We start from the raw sequence: 18428 nt of genomic DNA, 5'->3' as shown, positions 1-18428 counted from the left end.
GAAGGATGTGCAGTGTTGGAGTGGGTGGGGGAGCCTCCAAGACTAGAGAAGCTCACCCCAGCACAGTACAGATTGGTGCAGCTGACTGAACACTTTATTGGCCACTAGATTGGCAAGATGAGGTGATGTACCTCCAGGCTCCATCAGACCCCCATGTCAAGGTCTTGGAGTATGACAGGGGGTGTATACCTGGAGAGTAGCATATGAATGATATAGACTTCCTGATTGGTGGACCAGCTCACTCACTAAGGCCTAAGACAAGACTGAGATGAAGGAATACAGTCGGACAAAGCCTACAGCCTCCATAATGACCTCCTCAGTCACACCAAAATGTATTTACGTGGCTCCTTGATTGGAGTACAATGTTCTCCCCCTGAAGCCATTTAGGGCTTGTAGTGCAAAGGCATGGCAGCATGTGAAAAGCCAGGCCAGTTCTGTCAATTTTAATGGAATCTTGGAATAACCTGTGGGTTTTCACAGTGTTTTAATAATGAACAGTGTGCCCAGAAAATCAACTAATCAAACGTAATTTCTACCACTTTCTACGATACAAATTGAATACTCTGCCCAGCATTAGTGATATTAATGTATTCAAACATTCACAGTAATTTTTTCATATTGTGATACATAAACATTGGACAACAAAATCCACATCAGAATACAGATATGTAATTGCGTTAATACTATAACATTATTTTTAAATGGTTGTCTCAGAAACAGAATGCTAGGGCTACATGAAACGACTGAAAGTTCCCATAAACACGGTAAAGGATGTTCCCATTTGGAAAGCAGTGTGCATAATCAGGATAAAAATATCCACCAAAACATACATGCCTTTGAAAAATCTAACTTTATGAAAAAGCATGCTACATCTATATTAAATGTCCTGTCATGAGACTGCTGGAAGTATAAAATGTGTTAATGATCACTAAACTAAGGAAGGACGTCAAACATATATAACAAACTGTAATGATACAAATGACTGCCGAAACACTGCTCCCACCATGACTAAGCCTCTAAAGGGTTGGCCATTCATCCATCCAGCAGCTTAAGGATGCTGTCTCTCTCCTTCAGGGATTTCCATGCCTGATCTTTCTCCTTCTTGGTAGGTGTGCGTTTCTTTTGCCTGGCAGCCATGATGCGACGGAAACCCTCCATGACCTCGTTGTCAGAGACTCTGACCCTCTGCCTCAGCTCCTGCTTCCCCATCTCCTCCTTAGCCAGCCTGAGGGAGCCCGACCACACACAGCAAAGTAAGAGCAGATCATTACTTAAGCACACATGGCTTGTCTAAAACGTTGAACTTCCCCCCCACAAAAAAGACACGTGTACATGCTTTTTGGGGGACAATTCACAGTACTGTCAAATGTAGGATGTGGAAGTCAATAACTATGTATTTTAGGACAATTTTCTTTTACCTGAGCAGCTCCTGCTTGCGGGCACGGTTGTGGGCACTCAGGGCTTTAAGCTCCGCCTGTCTCTTGTGGAGTTCTGCCAGCACCTCGTCCTCAGAGTCTCCTCCTGCCCCCGGCCGCTCCTCAGAGTCCAGCAGCCCCTGAGCCACCAGCTCCTCCTTGATCCGGGCCTCCAGTGAACGGGTGTGAGGAACACTGTGCCAACAGAGAAAAGAAATATCAGAACACGAGCAGCAAGAAAAGAAAAACAAAGAAAAAAGCTACAATTGTACAAAAAAAAAGGTGATTACGATCAATGAGAAAAGAGAAAAAGGATGCCTCGTGATCACATTGTAAAAAGCTGGTGAACCTGAAGGGTATCATTTTGACGGTGAAGAATACACCACTTTTGAGGGTACCTGAAAGTTTTTCCTTGGCTGCGAGGGGAGGTCCCAGCCCCGTCATTTCCTCCATCTTTCCCTGAAATGTCTGGAATTGGTGAATCTTCCATGGGGGATATAATGTTCTCCTGGAAGAATAACATCAAAAACAAATGTTAAAATGTACTATATATAAACATATATCCTACATATAAATATATCAGGTAACAGTGAATCAATAACATCACTGTTAATCTCAAAACTAGTGGTTGCTAATGCCAGAATTATATATGCTAATATTGGCTAACACTGATAGGGTTTGCATCCCTACAAGAAACGTATGGATGTCAGAGGTGTCATTTGTCCTGAGCCACACACTACAGGCCTAGTTATCTGACCTCAACAAGAGCCTGGAGCAGGCGCTGTGTGAGAGGACCAAAGGGACAGCCATCCTCTGGACTGTCATGTTGAGACTCTGACTTCTTTAACAAGGCATCCACATCTGGAAGAACAACAGTAACCACCCATTAGCCATCCTTACTTTCAAAGTTGCTATCCTGGAGGCAGCCACTGTTCACCTGCCCTGTACAGAAGCTCAAGGTTCAGTCTCAACATTCGTTGTCAAATCCCTCACCTTTGGCATCCAACTCAGAAAGCGGTCCCAAAAGGCTTTTCTTTTTGTCATTGGCCCGAGCTCCTTCCCTCTGCTCCTCCAGCAGATCCTCCTGTGCCCACCGCTGGGAGTAGTGTTTCCCCAATGCTGGAATCTACAAAACACAGGCAAGTGTGCCATCACTGTACTGTTGTTCTCAATCTCATGTCATGTCCATTGGGAACATTTATCAGGACCTTCAGGTATTTCCAAAAAGTATATTATGTTGTACAAAAGGGGCAATTGTCTCAAAAAAAAGGAACTGTGCCTTGTAATATTCTGCTTCATCCTCTGGAGGCTTCAAGAGTTCTTCCAGAACTCGGATCTCTTCATTTGTGATGTCAGCACAGTATGGCTCAACTGACGCCCAAAATCTAAAATCACAAACACATATGGCATACTCTACATTTTGCAAGACAATGTAAGAAATGCTTAAACTATCACACAAAGTTTAAATCAAAATCAGGGCTCTACATAAAATAGTGATTGTTTCTGACCTGTTTGGAGCATCATTTTTAGGATTACGGGGAATGTCTTGAGGATCTTCACTGAACTCATAGTCCTGGACCTTCGGCTGCAGGTTCTTGGATTTAGGTCTTCCAGGTCCAGGTCCAGTTCCATGACCACCCTTGCCATCTAGCTTCTGCTTCTTGGTTTTGTGCCTTGACGTGGCAGAGAGGTCTGCATCCTTCCCCAGCTTCAGGAAGCGCTTGTCCCCCTTTTTATCCTGCCAGTCTGTGAGGATCTAGGGATAAAGTAATCAGTGATTTATAACCGCACATGAGCTCTCAGAAGCTGTTACAAACACCTATTCTCGTACCTGTCTCTGTTCCTCTAGAGCTCTGAGGCGGCGATTGGCGGAGGACAGAAGAGTCTCCAGCTCCAACTGTAGTGTGTCCAACTCCTCTATACCGATGCCATCGTCTTCTGAGCGGCTAAGCACAGCACTGTACCGAGGGCATACTTTCACGTGCTCAACAGGTTTGAAGTCATAGTACTTCAGAGGGGGGCAGTCCTTCAACTCACTCATGTTAATGTTTGAGGTCGAGCAAATCTCTAATGAAAGAAAAAATGTGAAACCATACACAATGTCAATGACTTTAAGGTCAGTGGAATATTGGGGTCTTTAAATTGTTCTCCCGAATCCTGCGAACAGCGGAGATTTAAACCATACATTTCAGATCGACACATTCTTCTTACACATTCTGCTTCTGGCTGACTACTGGTGATAAACGTTTATTTTTACTCCTTCTGTCAAAACAGCAGCAGCGTGGGTGCTTACAGAAAGCAAGCTTCCTAGTGTTATCAACGAACCACTTCTCTACTTTAGCTTAGCTAGCTACTAGTGTTAGCATTAACAATCGCCCAACACCGGTGTTGCGTTCAAGACTGAACAACTACATTCCACACAAACTAATCACAGCCCATACGTGGGTGCATTAATTTACGAGACACCCCTTTCATTCAAAATATACGATATTCGCGGAATCTAAAATGGCTCAATTAGACTTAAGCGCCCAGCAATATTTACCTTTACAGAAAGGCATCCATTATTGGAAGGACCATTTACAAGAATAGGGGACAGGGTTTTTCGGTGAGTTGCGATTTCAAGTACAATTCCTTCTATTTCACTGGACGAGTGACTACACATTATCTGTTATTTTGTCTGGGGATTGAAAACGAATTTTAATTCGCAAATGAACACTGTTATTCAACCAAAGTTCCCTAGGCTAAATAGCATGGGAAATACGAAAGCACCCCAGATACAGGATGGTATCTTCGGTGGGTTCGGTGGGTTTCAGGGGAATATGAAACTATTTATTGCATACTATACAATTAGCTGTCATATGTGTTCAGTTATTATTTGTTCAGGACTGTACCAATTAGCACAAAATATAATTTTGATTAAACTCCCCTACAAAACCAACTACATGAAAGATCAGGCGTATGTTACTTCGTTTTGACAACTGGAACAGCACAAACGGGAGGATGTTTCGTTCCGACCAACCGATCATTTCATGATTAGAATACCCCCGCTCTGTCAAGAAGCCCATGATTACAAAACGAGTCACCTAAATGGCTGCTGATGCAGCGTCATATTTGGTCTATCTCATTGAAATGTGAGATTTACGGAAGAGTTCCGTCCAGGCGTGGCAGGCGAACTTCCGTCTTCAAAACCAGCTTCATCAGAAAAATGGTAAGCGTCTAAAATTCTCCTGGCATATACCGATTATGATCATTGTTTTCCGAAACGAGTGCACGGGCATATCTTTGTGCCACAGATGGGGCAAATGTGGTGGTTGCATCAGGATCAGTTCGATTCATTAGCTTGCCTGGGCGTGACTGTCATCCTCTGAGCAAAACTTCACTCAAAAACTGCTGCACCCAACCCAAAGTGCCAGATAGCTAGCTGTTAATATGTGTTGGGCAAGCCAGTTTACTCATATGTTTTCACCATATATTATGTTGATAGTTGTGTGTTGCTGTTAAGTAAAAGGGGCTAATGAGGTGACACTTCCTGTCAGTTTTCTCGGCCTGATCAAGTCATATCGTCCGGCATCATTGGACGAGAAATAACGTATGAACCCACCAAACAAAGGTGCGATTTATGCCTTACCAAGGCCGTGTTACTCTTCTCAGACAGCGACTTTGCGCCCCTACTTGAACGCCGTGCGTGCAACTCTGCAGGCAGCGCTCTGCTTGGAGAACTTCTCCTCCCAGGTGGTGGAGCGTCACAACAAACCCGAGGTAGAGGTCAGGTAAGCACTATCTCTGAGGGAAAAAGTCTCCTTGTCCACTATGTCAAAGATACTCTACCTCCGTTGAGGTGCCATATGATTACAAAGGTAATGTGTCTCACTCTCTGTATAACCTTACAGGAGCAGTAAAGAGTTGTTGCTACAGCCTGTAGTCGTCAGCCGCAATGAAAAAGAAAAGGTTCTCATTGAGGGCTCTATCAACTCTGTCAGAGTCAGCATTGCTGTAAAGCAGGTTAGTGAATCAGTTGCATTGCTTTAGGCATTTGTCACTAATTTGTTCAGTTTGTTACGTTCACTCTGATCTTAATTCTAGAAGCTAACCGTGAACATTAATCACTTTGAGTCTAATCATATTTGGTGTTGTTTTTGTGTGATCATTGCCCCCCCTTCAGGCTGATGAAATTGAGAAGATCTTGTGCCACAAGTTTATGCGGTTCATGATGATGAGAGCAGAGAACTTCTTTATCCTGCGGAGAAAGTCAGTCGAAGTGAGCTAAAGAAGAAGTATAGCTCAGAAGATGATACTTTTTATATAATGTAGAAGGAAACCAAGTTCTCCTATGAGGTCGAGGCAGAGAACACTTGGGGAAACTAAGAGGAAACAAAACTAAGAGGAAACAAAACTATGATTCATAAATACAAAAATAACCATAGCATTTCATCGGTAGAGTAACACACATGATCATTTTATATGAATAGCAAATTTCTGTTTCATTATCTGCCTTCATTTTTTTCCATCCAGGGTTATGACATCAGTTTCCTCATAACCAACTTCCACACAGAGCAGATGTACAAGCACAAGTTGGTGGACTTTGTCATTAACTTCATGGAGGAGATCGACAAAGAGATCAGTGAGATGAAGTTGTCTGTCAACGCCAGAGCTCGTATTGTAGCAGAGGAGTTCCTCAAGAATGTAAGAACGCATATCCTTTAAAGAGTCCTTTAAAGAAGTAGTGCTTGTGATGCAATTATGACTCAGCTGTATTTTGTATATTTTAGTCAAAAGAGTACAGATAGTCATCCTTTGTCCTTATAGTGATTAAGCCAATATAGAAAGAATATATGTGATATGATGTAATAATGTAGATGCTTACAATGATAATCCTATTTTCACAGTTTTGAGAGGATCTCCTGCCATCCTGCCAATTGGTCACATGACATGGCCGTTACTGTGTCTGAGGACAGGGTGACAGCGTGAGAGGGGAGAGCCCTCGTGAATGAACAGCCAACCAATGATAACGAACACACAAAAATGACCAATCCTATGACAGTGTGCTTAGCACCCAATTGTATATCACAAGAGTATTCCCCTGTTCGTATGATTATTGATGATTGTATATAATGAAATAGTTTTGATTTCATTTTATAGAATTTGGGATAAATCCCAAAACCAAGGCGGGTCCTTATAGTATTAATCAAGTTAATATTCATGGAAACAGGGACAATGAGTGTTGCAAGAGAATGTTGCGATATAAATTGACTATATTGTTTTTATACATTCTGTATGTCCTTTCATATAACCTAGACTGTTTTTGTCATAAATGCCTGAATCTCAGAGGAAGGCATCATTACAAATAATTGGAAAGAAGCCACAAGAAACCCTGTATAAAATGGTGTGGTGAATATGATAAAAACGCAAATCACCAATAAAATGTTGGATTGTTTGTAATGCTTGAATTCTTTCTTCAATCTAACCCAAGGTGTTGGGTTACATTTGAGCTGTTGCAGGGTGTGACTGGTTTTGCTTGTGTAGGTTGTCTGTTTGCTGTCAGGAAGGTCTGTAAGGGATATATGACTGGTGATGGTCTGTATGTATGACTGTATGTATGACTGGTGAAGGTCTGTATGTATGACTGGTGAAGGTCTGTATGCATGACTGTATGTATGACTGGTGAAGGTCTGTATGCATGACTGTATGTATGACTGGTGAAGGTCTGTATGTATGACTGGTGAAGGTCTGTATGTATGACTGGTGAAGGTCTGAGAAAGGAGAGTTTTTTTTACCTACTGCTGTGCCTGATCATCCTCATTGAGGATTGTTGTGGTCTTTTGGCATTATAGGCAACTCAAATCAAAGTTTCAAGAACAATTCATATGCTTGAGACATTCCTGTATTTGTATGTATTGTATATTCACTATAACATTCCTCTAATTTTGACATAATGATTGATTTAAAATAAGTCAAACCAAAAATGTATTAACAGTTCAGATAACATTTTAATGTGTTAAAGTATCAATCAAACCCAAATTGTTATTGATTCCATACAAGTCAAAAACAAATCGAGGTGATTTAAGCATAATAGAAAAAAAGAAATTATCATTCTCCAACATACACTAACCGTACTGTGACCTTGCATGGTTTTTAAGTGTCCTCCTCAAAAGGCACAATGGCAATGTGATGGTGCAACAGATATGTTGTAGATATGCAGAAAAAGGGGTGTTGCTGATGTGGGGAAAAGGGGATTGACTTAACCCATAGGGTCCATTATTGTGGGTTTCCGTTACTGTTCATCTGTGATTTTAATAGAACGTTTTCCCACTTAACATATGTACTTTCCTGTCTTCCAATTGTTTAATACTGGCAACATTCTTACCACGTGCCCATATCTTGCCTATATTGGTGCTTTAAATAACATTTTGTGTTCACTTCAAATGGTACCGGATTTTTGTTTGAATAAGTTGTTTCATCATACTCCACTATTCTTGAAAATGACATGAACACCTTATCAAGTGCTATGCAGTCTATGATCATAACATAATGTCTTTAAATCATTTTCCCAGAAAAAGTGTCAAAACCTTAACAATCCCTTTAATACTGTACTCAGTGTCACACAAAAGGTTCAGCAATACCAGTTATTCAAAATAGTTATAACAAAAAGAGTTTCACATTACAAAAATATGTTACTGCCATTGTTGTACCCGATGAGTGTATCTTGGAGGCAAACAGAGAATGAGGCCTAGAAGTCTCCCCTTCCAACATGTCTGACAAGCAGGTACAAGGTCAAAGGTGAGATGGGACGGTCTGCAAGGCATCTTCAGTGGTGCGATGGACGTTTACATTCTGAAAGAGGAACACAAGTCTGATGTATAAAAAACAATAAACTAGTTAAGTTTTTGTCCATATGTTATGTGTTTATAATAAATGTAAAGCAAGTCTTTCGGAAAGCCCATTTAGGTGTTTAGTTCATGGGCATGCAAATTATCCTGCAATGCACATCAACCCTCAACAGATGTTTTAGCAAAACTGCCGACAACAAGGCAAACACAGGAGTTTGGAACACCAACAATTAATATGTAGTCCAACAGCCCCTTCTATATACATGTTACTAGCATCAGCTTGGAAATGAAATGCTAAAGAAGTTTGTCAAAGTACAAAACACCACTTTGCAGTATGTGTACTCAGGGTTATGCATTATACTTTTTAAAAACAGCAAGTTTTTGAATTTGATGTGTGTAGGCAAGTGACAAAAATATTGAATCCAGTTAAGGTTCTGACACTTTTGATAGATACCATGCAGAGAAAGAACAAATTCTTGTGATACCTACAAATTTGTCCCTTCACTGCCTGTTGAATTTGAGATCCCGTTGTACCCCTGTCTGGCAAGAGATGTGAGATATATCACTGATTTCGCTGCACTGTATTTTGCACTATTGTAATTGAGATGTTACCATTAAAGTGTAGTTCAGATACTATTATGGTTCACTGTGTCTGGGAGCAGAGATGTGGTTACTTTGCGCTGTGGCTAGAAGATTCTGACCAATCCTTGTCTATGACCACAAAAAATACAGCTAGAACTATGGATGTGTGATCCTTGATCATCTGTTGTATTTTGTAGATGCACTGTTTGAACATCGCTTTCGATAAAAGCGACTACTAAATGAGTAAAATGTAGAAGGTAAAACTTTATAAAGACACTGTATATATTTTATATGTAGATAGGGATGTTGACAAAGGGAGGCTAGTGACAACGTTCACCAACATTGATAACACATTTCAATATGAATCATCGGAAGAATCATAAGGGTGAATTTTTTAAATACGTTAGATAGTTAAGCAGTGGTGTGGATGATTGGAAAACTTGATTGTTTACAAATTCATTATTATTAATTTAGTGGCCAACTGTGGTACGCACCCTCAAAAGCAGGTCATGGTATATCTACTTCTTCATAGCTGGTAGCTCTACAAAACTGGTCAGACCCATTTTAAACAAGACATCTGAAGGCATGGATAAAAAAGTGCAGCAGAGAAGGTCAAGTATATTTTATTAACATAGCGCGTACACAATAGTAAGGAAAGACTTCCCCTTAATTTCAGCAGACCTTCATAGTTGAGAACTCAATCAGGGACTTTTGTCTACAGGATAAGCATATTATTATGAATGAAAAAAAGGACTAAAATGCATTCTTAAATGCACATGGCATTGTCTCTACATGTACCTGTTTCATAGCCAGCTGTGTAACACTGACAACTGATATGTAAACTGATGTTGATTCCCATTCATTCAAACACACAACATTCGTTTTTCCAACATTCAATTGACAAGATTAAGTAAATGAAGTTCAGTAAAAAAAAAAGAAAGCTGCTTGTGTCATTGCTTTACATTTGGCAATCGAGCATCGATTCACAACATTAGTATTTGATGTTATGGCAAAAATCAATGCTTTGATATTTAAAAAAGGAGTATAAATTACACTTGACTCATGGAGTTGGGTTGTCAATATTGAACTGGATTCCAGTTATTCATTGTTCATAGGGCAGGAAACAGCACATTGCACCGATGTTGTTTACTAAAGCCAGACCAATTAGCTTCTGATCACAGGAGTTAAAGAGGAGCCTGATTGTGATGATAGTGATTGAGTATGGAGCAGAGGGAGAGTGTGAGAGGGGACGAGTGTTTGAGAGTGAAAGGGACACTGTCTCACTGGTGAGCTGGGACTGTTAGCAAAGCCTCATCTGACATCCGCGACACCTCTACGTTCTGTTCAGCAATAAAACAAAACAAATGGGTCAAGCATACGGGAGACACATTCAGGTAATAAAAAATGAATAATCATCTATTGGATTATGGTATTATGATGTTCTGTTTTTATGCCTCTTTAGGCATGGCAAACGTTTTCCATAATATTAAATAAAAAGTGCATAAGGTCATCCAAGAGCATTTTTGCAATTTGAGGAGACCATAGTGCATCTATGCCTTTTGGTATCTGTTATGATGGACATTGCATCAAAGCCTTAGTTTGAGGAACTATCTTAAGAGTTGCATTTCACTGGAACGGACTACCATGAATCTATAGGAAATCATAAATGGAACTCCAGCATGCGGTGGTGGTGGTGGCCGTATACCTACCTCTGGTCGATCTCTGTGAGTGTTCACAGCTTCCACATGCAGGTAGATGGATTCCACCTTACAGCCTAGAGACGAAGCGGTTTATCGTCTGATTATTTCAACCAATAAAAGAGAGAAAGAGAGATGCAAAAGATGTCACTCTTACCGTAAGCCACTGGTGTGAGCTTCAGCACAGTATGCAGTGGGCACTTCAGGTAGGGCAGCTCCTCTGAGAAGACGGTACCAAAATGGTCAACATCCAGCTCAGTCAGACAATGGTAAATCAGTTTATAATCTACGTTCATCTCAAACAAAAAATACACAAAGTTATAAACACTAACACAGCCAATGCCCTGGCCCTCATCCTAGCTGGTGGGTTTGCAGACTAACCTGCTGTTTTATCCAGGAAGTAGGCCAGCAGGCAGCGCATGATGGCCTGGTGACAGATGACGAGCACGTTCTCCTGCCTCTCCAGCTCCATGATGACTGGCTCTAACCGCTGCACCAGGTCCTCATAGGACTGAGAGCAGAGATGAGAGAGCAAATACACACAAACAGCAAGAAAGACATAAATAGACTTGCAAAGACACACACACACGCATTAGATCAGGGCACACATCAGCATTATATATCAGAGATTAAGCCTTCCCAAGAACTGTGTTATCAAGAGATAATCATAATGGGCATCTGAGTCTCACTAAGTAGAGGAAATGAAGGGTAATGAGACAAGACTAAAAGGTAGAAATACATATTTTGGCCTTTAGGACAACATTAACACACAGACCAGAGTCTGGAAAACAGACACATCACCTACACCCCAAAAGGATGTATTGAAAACGTGTTTTTGTTAAAGGAAACAGTTGAGAAACTTGGCAAATTGGTATGTCATAGCAAGTGGTCTTAAAAACGACATGTTCATTTTAGTTTCTGATACATTTGCATGTTTTCTATTTGTCATTGTAAGTATTGTGTGTGGATTGAGGCAGTACATTGTTTTTTTGGTAAATGAAGTCTACCCATAAAACAACAAAACGTGTAACAATTGAAACATGTCTGGATGTTTTCGGAAGGCACCGTAAGGAAACAGACTATAAGAAAATTGTCTGGCCTCACCTCTCCCTTCGGATAACGGTAACGGTATTTGTCCTGGTCCCTCATAGCAAACTCCAGAGGGTAGTGTTCCTGGATTTCCTCATACATCATCTCCTCACACACACCCTGATGAAAGCACATACTGGATACGTTAGTTAAATCCACAAATCCAGAAACACAATAGCAGGACGTTCGAGTTTTGCAGGGCATCTCACCGCGTCTATCTCGTTAATAGCCTTCCATTGCTCATAGGGCACATTGAGAGCCTCTGCAGTCTGGATGGTCCTCTTCATCTGACTGGTCCACACCTTCAGATCACTGATCTCCTGAGACTGGATGAAGTGGTCTAGGTACTTGGCAAACTGCAAAACACAAGAGTTTACATGGAAAATAAATGAAAAAGAGCTAGCCAGACAAAGAACCTGTTAGAAAAGTTAAAGATGTAACTGTTATCCTGTAATAAGAAGGATTCTGTGGTCAGCATTCCTTGTCAGTAGAGAGCCCTCTCCCAACATGAACTCTGGGTAACACTAGGCTTACGTAAACAAACTGACCTAGGCTGACCATTGTCTTACTAGAGGTGCAATAAATGTGTTAACCTTATCTGTGCTGAGTGAATCATATGGTCAAGCCTAGGGTCAGAGAACTCTGTAAGTTTCCACGCACACACACGTGCCAGGTCTATGCAAAGGAGCCAATGAAAGAAGAGCCATGGGACATTTGCGTGCCTTTGTCTTAACCAATGACTGTAAAGAGCGGGGCTACTTAAATAGCTAGCTAGCACAACATGCTAGCTGACAAACTTGTAGCACAATGGCGTGTGATGTTTTTGACTCCTTGCGGCCGCAAGCAATAAAGCTTTCTTAACTTGTTCACCAACTGGCTGTGCAATGCTTGATAGATTAATATTTCTGACAGAACCCTTCCCCACCAAAGAACAGATTCCCTGCATGTGTCCCACCTCTTTGCCCCTGTTAGAGAGCCCAGAATCTCCTCCAATGCGGCCCTTGATGTTGAGTTCACTCTCTCCATGGCGGCAGAGGTAGATGGAGCGTGGGGTGATGTGGATGTTCATCAGGTAGTAGACAATGCGGCTCTGGATGTGGTCCTGGACACGGTTCACCAGGTACCGTTGGCCCACGTCAATAATCTTAATGTAGGACAGATCCCTGGGAGAAAGAAGGGGCTTTAGACGTCAGCCATCTTCCATCCGAGGAAGCCAAGCTGTGTTGCTCAGACGGCCCCCCCTTACCTGTCCTGGACCTCATCAAGAGGTTCATAGGTGCTCTCATAACACTTGATTCTCTTCATGAAGTCCTGCACAGCTTCCTCTGTGTCACGGTTGGTGTAGTCAGGACTGCCCAGTTTCACTTGCTGACCACAACACATGGTGGACAAAGGTAACACGTTTAGTGTGAACCATGGAAAAGTCCTGTTCCAGTTTGATCCAAGTAGTGGTTTGCTGAGGAAACTCACCACAATGTTCTCTTGAATGACATCTGGGTCTTCGCAAACCGACTCCACAAAGAACACCTAAAAGAACCGATGAAACATCAGAGTCGTACAACACAACTCAACCAGACGGATCAGCACTTGAGAGGCCAATTGTACCTTGAAACCATTCTGCTCAGCAAATTGGTTGATGGTCTCTCTTCTCTCCCTGGTGGTGTTAGTGGCATCAAACACCTGGAACACCAGAAGACCCACCGTCACTCCCAACCAAATAGCTCATACAGACTAAAAACTTCCACAGAAAGCATTAGACCTATATTGCGTCCTCATAACAGTTATATGGAGGCAATTATCCAACTGTAATCTAATGCACCCTTTCCTGATATGATTGTGGTTCAAACTTCAGCGTTTCTTTTGTTCTTCAAGACCATGTGTATACCTTGGCCGGGTTTCCCAGATTGGTAAAGAAGCTCTTAACGCCAAGCGCTTCTTAGGAACGCTCTAAGAGCGTTCTAGAGCGCTCTTAAAACGTTCCTAAGAAGATCTTAGCGTTAAGAGCTTCTTAACGAATCTGGGAAACCCGGCCCTTATCTGAGGTGTTTACGTTTTAAGCCTGACAGGGAAGACCTTTGACTTTCCTCCCTACCTTTATGGCGACAGTAAGGCCTAACTAAATGTAAGCAGATAGCGATAGCGATAATTAAATGAATGTCTTTCTACCAATCACGTAATTCCTTGTCATGTCATTTGAATGAAGACCTTTATCAGTCCCGGTTTAATATGCTTGGGGAAAAACTGCCATGTGGCGAAGAACTGAAATCGCTATGGTGTTGTGAACCTTCTCTCCATGCATAAATAAACTTGGAATAATGTTAGCATTGCATCCTTGAAGTATCTTTATTGAGCCATGACACACGAGTTTCTAAAATGTCCTAGTCCATTTAACTGGTTTAAGTGACTTGACCCACCGCAACTTGGCCTCCTTCATCAGTAAGGTACTGTCTGACATCATTCAGAGCAGCTGTGGCACACTGCCTGGAAGTGACACAGGGGTATGTTACTTTTACTAACAATGACTGGGAGTTTTTACAAAGACAAACAGAAGACATGACAACATCTACCAGCACAGCACATTGTGACCATGGGTTGGAGGAGGGTTTATCATAATCTGGTGATACTGAATCATCTTCTCTCATTAGACCAACAGAAAAGCCTCAGAAGTTCATCTTACTGCCGTATCTTCAGTCCCTCCTCATTGTCTGGTAGGAAAAACTCAAAGGACTTGTAGATCTTCACACACTCACGCCGGTACTGGCCAACATTAAACTCTACAGAATTTAAAGAGACGCAATGTTCAATAAAGGAAACAACTGTTCTCCTTTAGGCACACGTTCCAATTTATCAGCACAAACTAAATGAATCGCTATATCAGGGGAGCTAGTACCTCTTGTGGGTACACCTATCCAGTTGAGGTAGCGAGTCAGCTTCTTCGAGATGTAGGTCTTCCCTCTGGCTGGGAGACCCACCGTCACAATGAGGGTGGGGCAGTTGGTCATACATACTGAATATGGGAGAAACGTACAGGGGGGAGACACACTTCAATCAATTGAACATGGACATGGCAACTGACGTTTTGTGCTTTACAAACCCTGCTGCACAGAACACGACATCCCCTCGTGAAATGGACAATATATTTGTATAGTGAAATCCTGGTTGTTATATACACATTACAACAACTTAAAATATGATATTAAGAGTGGAATTTGCCTTGTTATAGTAGGTCACACGGAATGCTATCTGATGCAAGCTTATACTGTTCCATTACTCAATATATAAACTAGAGCAGAGGTCATATCTGTGCCATGTCATGGTAAAAGTATTTCATAGCAAAACATCTGTAGACTTGAAGACTAGTAGGACAGAGAGGAAATAGCGAAAACTCTTGACTGGGTCTAGGGCAATCCACTTTACTGACCAATGTTAATTTAAAAGTTTGCTATCAATCAAATCAAATCCCCAAAGTACTGCTTAGAACAAATTACTTTTCTAAAACCATAACAGAACACAAATGTTCAGGATTGACTATAATTTAAAAATAAATATATATAAAAAATATTAAAGTGAGTTTAATTGAAGAGAAAGATCCGTCAGGGTGATTCTTGACCAGGAACAAAAATGCAAAGCACAGTGAAGCAGACTCAAAATCATGTAGGCTATATGACAGTCAGGACACAACCTGTTTACCAACAATTTAAGACAATAACAAAGGAATACCCTGTGTAGATTAATAGCATTTCCTCGTCAACTGACCAGCAAATTGGTACAAAAAAAAAGAAAATAAAAATGCACTGCCAATGACTGCCATGCACACGGCACACATATCCAGCATAGATTTACTGGTCCATAATACAGACAAAGGTGTGGGAAGGCTACAATTGAACCTGTAAGCATGATATAAACTCTACTGGATCATGTATTACAGACCGATTCCCACTCCGATCTCAGCAATCACTAGGAGAGTATTATTTCCTAGCCTACTCATTGCATAGACTTAATATAAGACTCATTGTAAAACAGCATTGCTACAATCGCGATGCAGTTTGTTCCCTCGAGAGATCATTATTGTAACATCGCAAATGCATGTTACAATAATTTTCATTTATCAAGACATTCATCAACTTTGAAAGCATTCATCAATTAATGGGGTTCCGAACGACCTGCATCCCAGCTTCGAAATCCAAACCACGTCGTAATGCAGCTAGCTAGCAAAATACACACCTTTTCTTTGAGAAATGTGTTTCTCAGGAAGGCCATTCTTGTTTGGCATCCATATTTTCTTTAGAGGGTTTTGAGTAAGTTCCCGCGGCGTTGAGGAATTTGATGGTCGTTCGTCCATTTCGTCGTCCATCAGAAAAGCCTCAACAAAATCAGCACGGGGCCTTTTACTCACATAGCCTACAGCTCGTCTAGCGCCTGGTCCTTCGTATGAGATGTCCTACTGGTTTGGTGGGATTATTTGGGATATCGTATAATATGGGTTGGTTTGACCAAGTTTACCATAATCTATCGAAAACATGCGCGCTTGGTATTCAGACATTTGATCTGCGATGTCCAGCGGTCCCGAATTGACTGACTAGGCTACATGAATTCCATGTATGTTGTGGTCATAACCTACATATAGTCTACCACATACTATAGGCTACTTCTAATTTGACACAAATTCAATTTGCGCAAGATAATTAATTAATGGGTGGTAGGCTAAGCCCCTCCCAACTCTATGCAATGTATCGTGAGAAATGTATTTCAACAACGTACAGGGCCTCTAGACTATATACCAAAATGGGGAGGGGATTCCTGTGATATTTAAGGCAATATTGTAATTTTACATAGGCTAATTAACTGAAAATACTGTGGACAGGCAATTATTATAATACAGTTTTTATGTATTTTTATGAATATCCATAAGATGGCAGCATAGGGTTTATGACATGTTTACTTTGTTTACTTAGATTAGGCTACATAGCATGTCAATTATACAGGCTACATGATGTATATTATTGTGCCAATTAGCCTATGCCATGTCATTCAAATGTGGGTGTTTTGCATGATTACATACATCCAACCAGTTTAAACATGCAGTGTTTCAGTGCGTAACCAGTGCTATAGTCAGTAGGCTATATTCCTTAATGTAGGCAGCAATGTATGGGTGCAGCAATGTATGGGTATCCAGTGGGTCATAAAACTGTATAGGATCATGATGCAGCACCAACAGTCATGCCCCAAATAAGAGATGGAGGGTGTCTATTTAAACAATCCAGGTCTTTCTCTTTTCTACCCTGATTGTCATGACATGTGTGCACAGCTGACGCTTAAAGCCATACTCTGGAAATAGATTGGCACATTCTGATGATTTGCTCAGGTCTTGCAAAAAAGGAAGCGTTTCGACATTTAAAAGAAACCGCATTGTAAATAATTTTTATTAAGCACTACTATTACATTATTCATTTGGCTGCTGCCCTGCGTTCAACAACCAAACCAAATTGATACATTCATCACTTCGATCGTTCAATCATCACTCGTTCAATCATCGTTAGTGACATTATCACTTGAATCAACCTTATCTCACCTGCCTTTCCTGCTGATAATCTGACAACAATGTAGCCTAATTGTGAACTAAAATCCAAAAGTAGGCCAATGTTGTCAATGACACTAGTTTTAAGAGCAACCGGATTGTATCCAATAACTCAATTTTGCTATAAAAATGGACAGAAATGTAAAACTTTATTGTCTGATTCTCAGATCATCTCGAGTGTACTGACATGATCTCAATAGCCTACACATAAACCACACCATGACAGGATGAATACATTAAGAAAAAATCCACCAATGTCTTATTATAGGCTACTTCAAGCGAGACACTTGTATCAGGAATAGTCTTGTACCCTTTCAATTTAGTTCACGCGTTGACAGACAGTTTAGACTACTCCAGTTGCGATTTTTACATAGCCCCTAGAATATGCCTAGAACGGGCTAAAAATAGCCCAGTGTATCACAATTAGGCTACCGGTTTAGATTTGATTTAATAAGTACGTAGACTATCGAACATAGGCTACTGCAAAAACTGAAGTCCATAATTAGCTACCAAGGATGCGTGTTGGCGGTGATCGGTCTCATTGACAGCACAACATCAACGGTTGTTTACGTTCAGGGTTAGGCTACATTTTAGCTTCAGGAACTGCAGGCTTGTCTTATAACAAATCGTAATAGCCTATAAGCAAAATATTTCCCTTACCCGTCCGATCCAGATTTTGTGTATTTTTGGAACGGCTGGAGCCTCTCATCATTTGTTTACAGTGATCTGCGATACTGACGCTACTTGCCTGTGCGTCCGATGAAAGCGGGGGTATCACACTCAGTGAAACGTGCCGCAACCAGCTCATGTCTAGAAATAATGCGACTATGCACACACCCACTTTTTTTTGTAAATTTGTGGATTTTTACACGTGTATGGTTTTATCTTGAAAGTAGCTATACTGTGTGAGAGGGTGTTTGACCACATGGATTTCATTGGGCAATATTGAGAAGTTGCAATAAATCATCGTATCAACGTATAGCCACGAATGACACTTTATTTTACAATAGTCCAACTTTACAGAATCTGTATTGACAAACACATCAACTGATCACATCATTTGATTACCTACAGGTGATCCTGCTGTAGGTGAACACACAAACACAATTAACAGTGCAGCCTAAGCCTGTAGAGATAACAATATCATGTGACCCGTCTACCCAGTTTGGAGGCTATTTCAGGGGCCAGTGGTACCCTTATCAGCAGTACTTACATGGCAGTATTTATTCACTGGATCATA

At 41.1% G+C, this 18428-nt stretch overlaps 3 protein-coding genes across 11 annotated transcripts; 1 reads left to right on the top strand and 2 right to left on the bottom strand.

Annotated features, from left to right (window-relative positions):
* Window positions 1-467: 467 nt before the first annotated feature.
* Window positions 468-4521, bottom strand: tada3l (transcriptional adaptor 3 (NGG1 homolog, yeast)-like). Of its 3 annotated transcripts, none has more exons than XM_047024948.1 (9): window positions 4499-4521; window positions 3247-3482; window positions 2924-3171; window positions 2695-2800; window positions 2409-2541; window positions 2173-2276; window positions 1814-1923; window positions 1419-1610; window positions 468-1225 (listed from the first exon to the last, which is right to left on the bottom strand). In XM_047024948.1, exons 2-9 carry the CDS (start codon window positions 3454-3456, stop codon window positions 1033-1035), a joined length of 1296 nt encoding a protein of 431 aa, XP_046880904.1. In that variant the 5' UTR covers window positions 3457-3482; window positions 4499-4521; the 3' UTR covers window positions 468-1032. The 3 variants fall into 3 exon arrangements, with proteins under 3 accessions (XP_046880904.1, XP_046880902.1, XP_046880903.1); XM_047024946.1 differs by lacking the exon at window positions 4499-4521 and adding an exon at window positions 3958-4376; XM_047024947.1 differs by lacking the exon at window positions 4499-4521 and adding an exon at window positions 3627-3942.
* On the top strand, window positions 4498-6849 carry LOC124470818 (actin-related protein 2/3 complex subunit 4-like). The gene is made up of 6 exons (XM_047024949.1): window positions 4498-4623; window positions 5067-5185; window positions 5306-5417; window positions 5578-5673; window positions 5928-6098; window positions 6302-6849. Exons 1-6 carry the CDS (start codon window positions 4513-4515, stop codon window positions 6305-6307), a joined length of 615 nt encoding a protein of 204 aa, XP_046880905.1. The 5' UTR covers window positions 4498-4512; the 3' UTR covers window positions 6308-6849.
* Window positions 6536-17969, bottom strand: LOC124470815 (6-phosphofructo-2-kinase/fructose-2,6-bisphosphatase 4-like). 7 transcript variants are annotated; one of them, XM_047024943.1, is made up of 16 exons: window positions 17849-17969; window positions 14501-14617; window positions 14288-14384; window positions 14025-14091; window positions 13216-13290; window positions 13081-13137; window positions 12857-12978; window positions 12566-12773; window positions 11820-11966; window positions 11626-11730; window positions 10903-11032; window positions 10679-10741; window positions 10534-10598; window positions 10109-10164; window positions 8732-8782; window positions 8154-8246 (listed from the first exon to the last, which is right to left on the bottom strand). In XM_047024943.1, exons 1-16 carry the CDS (start codon window positions 17898-17900, stop codon window positions 8240-8242), a joined length of 1419 nt encoding a protein of 472 aa, XP_046880899.1. In that variant the 5' UTR covers window positions 17901-17969; the 3' UTR covers window positions 8154-8239. The 7 variants fall into 7 exon arrangements, with proteins under 7 accessions (XP_046880896.1, XP_046880901.1, XP_046880897.1 ...); XM_047024939.1 differs by lacking the exon at window positions 17849-17969 and adding an exon at window positions 15835-16085; XM_047024940.1 differs by lacking the exons at window positions 8732-8782; window positions 17849-17969 and adding an exon at window positions 15835-16085 and having other exon boundaries at window positions 6536-8246.
* Between the last annotated feature and the right edge of the window lie 459 nt (window positions 17970-18428).

The sequence above is a fragment of the Hypomesus transpacificus genome, chromosome 9, assembly GCF_021917145.1.
Source record: "Hypomesus transpacificus isolate Combined female chromosome 9, fHypTra1, whole genome shotgun sequence".
Classification (NCBI taxonomy): domain Eukaryota; kingdom Metazoa; phylum Chordata; class Actinopteri; order Osmeriformes; family Osmeridae; genus Hypomesus; species Hypomesus transpacificus.
This window is presented reverse-complemented; position numbering and strand designations above follow the sequence as displayed.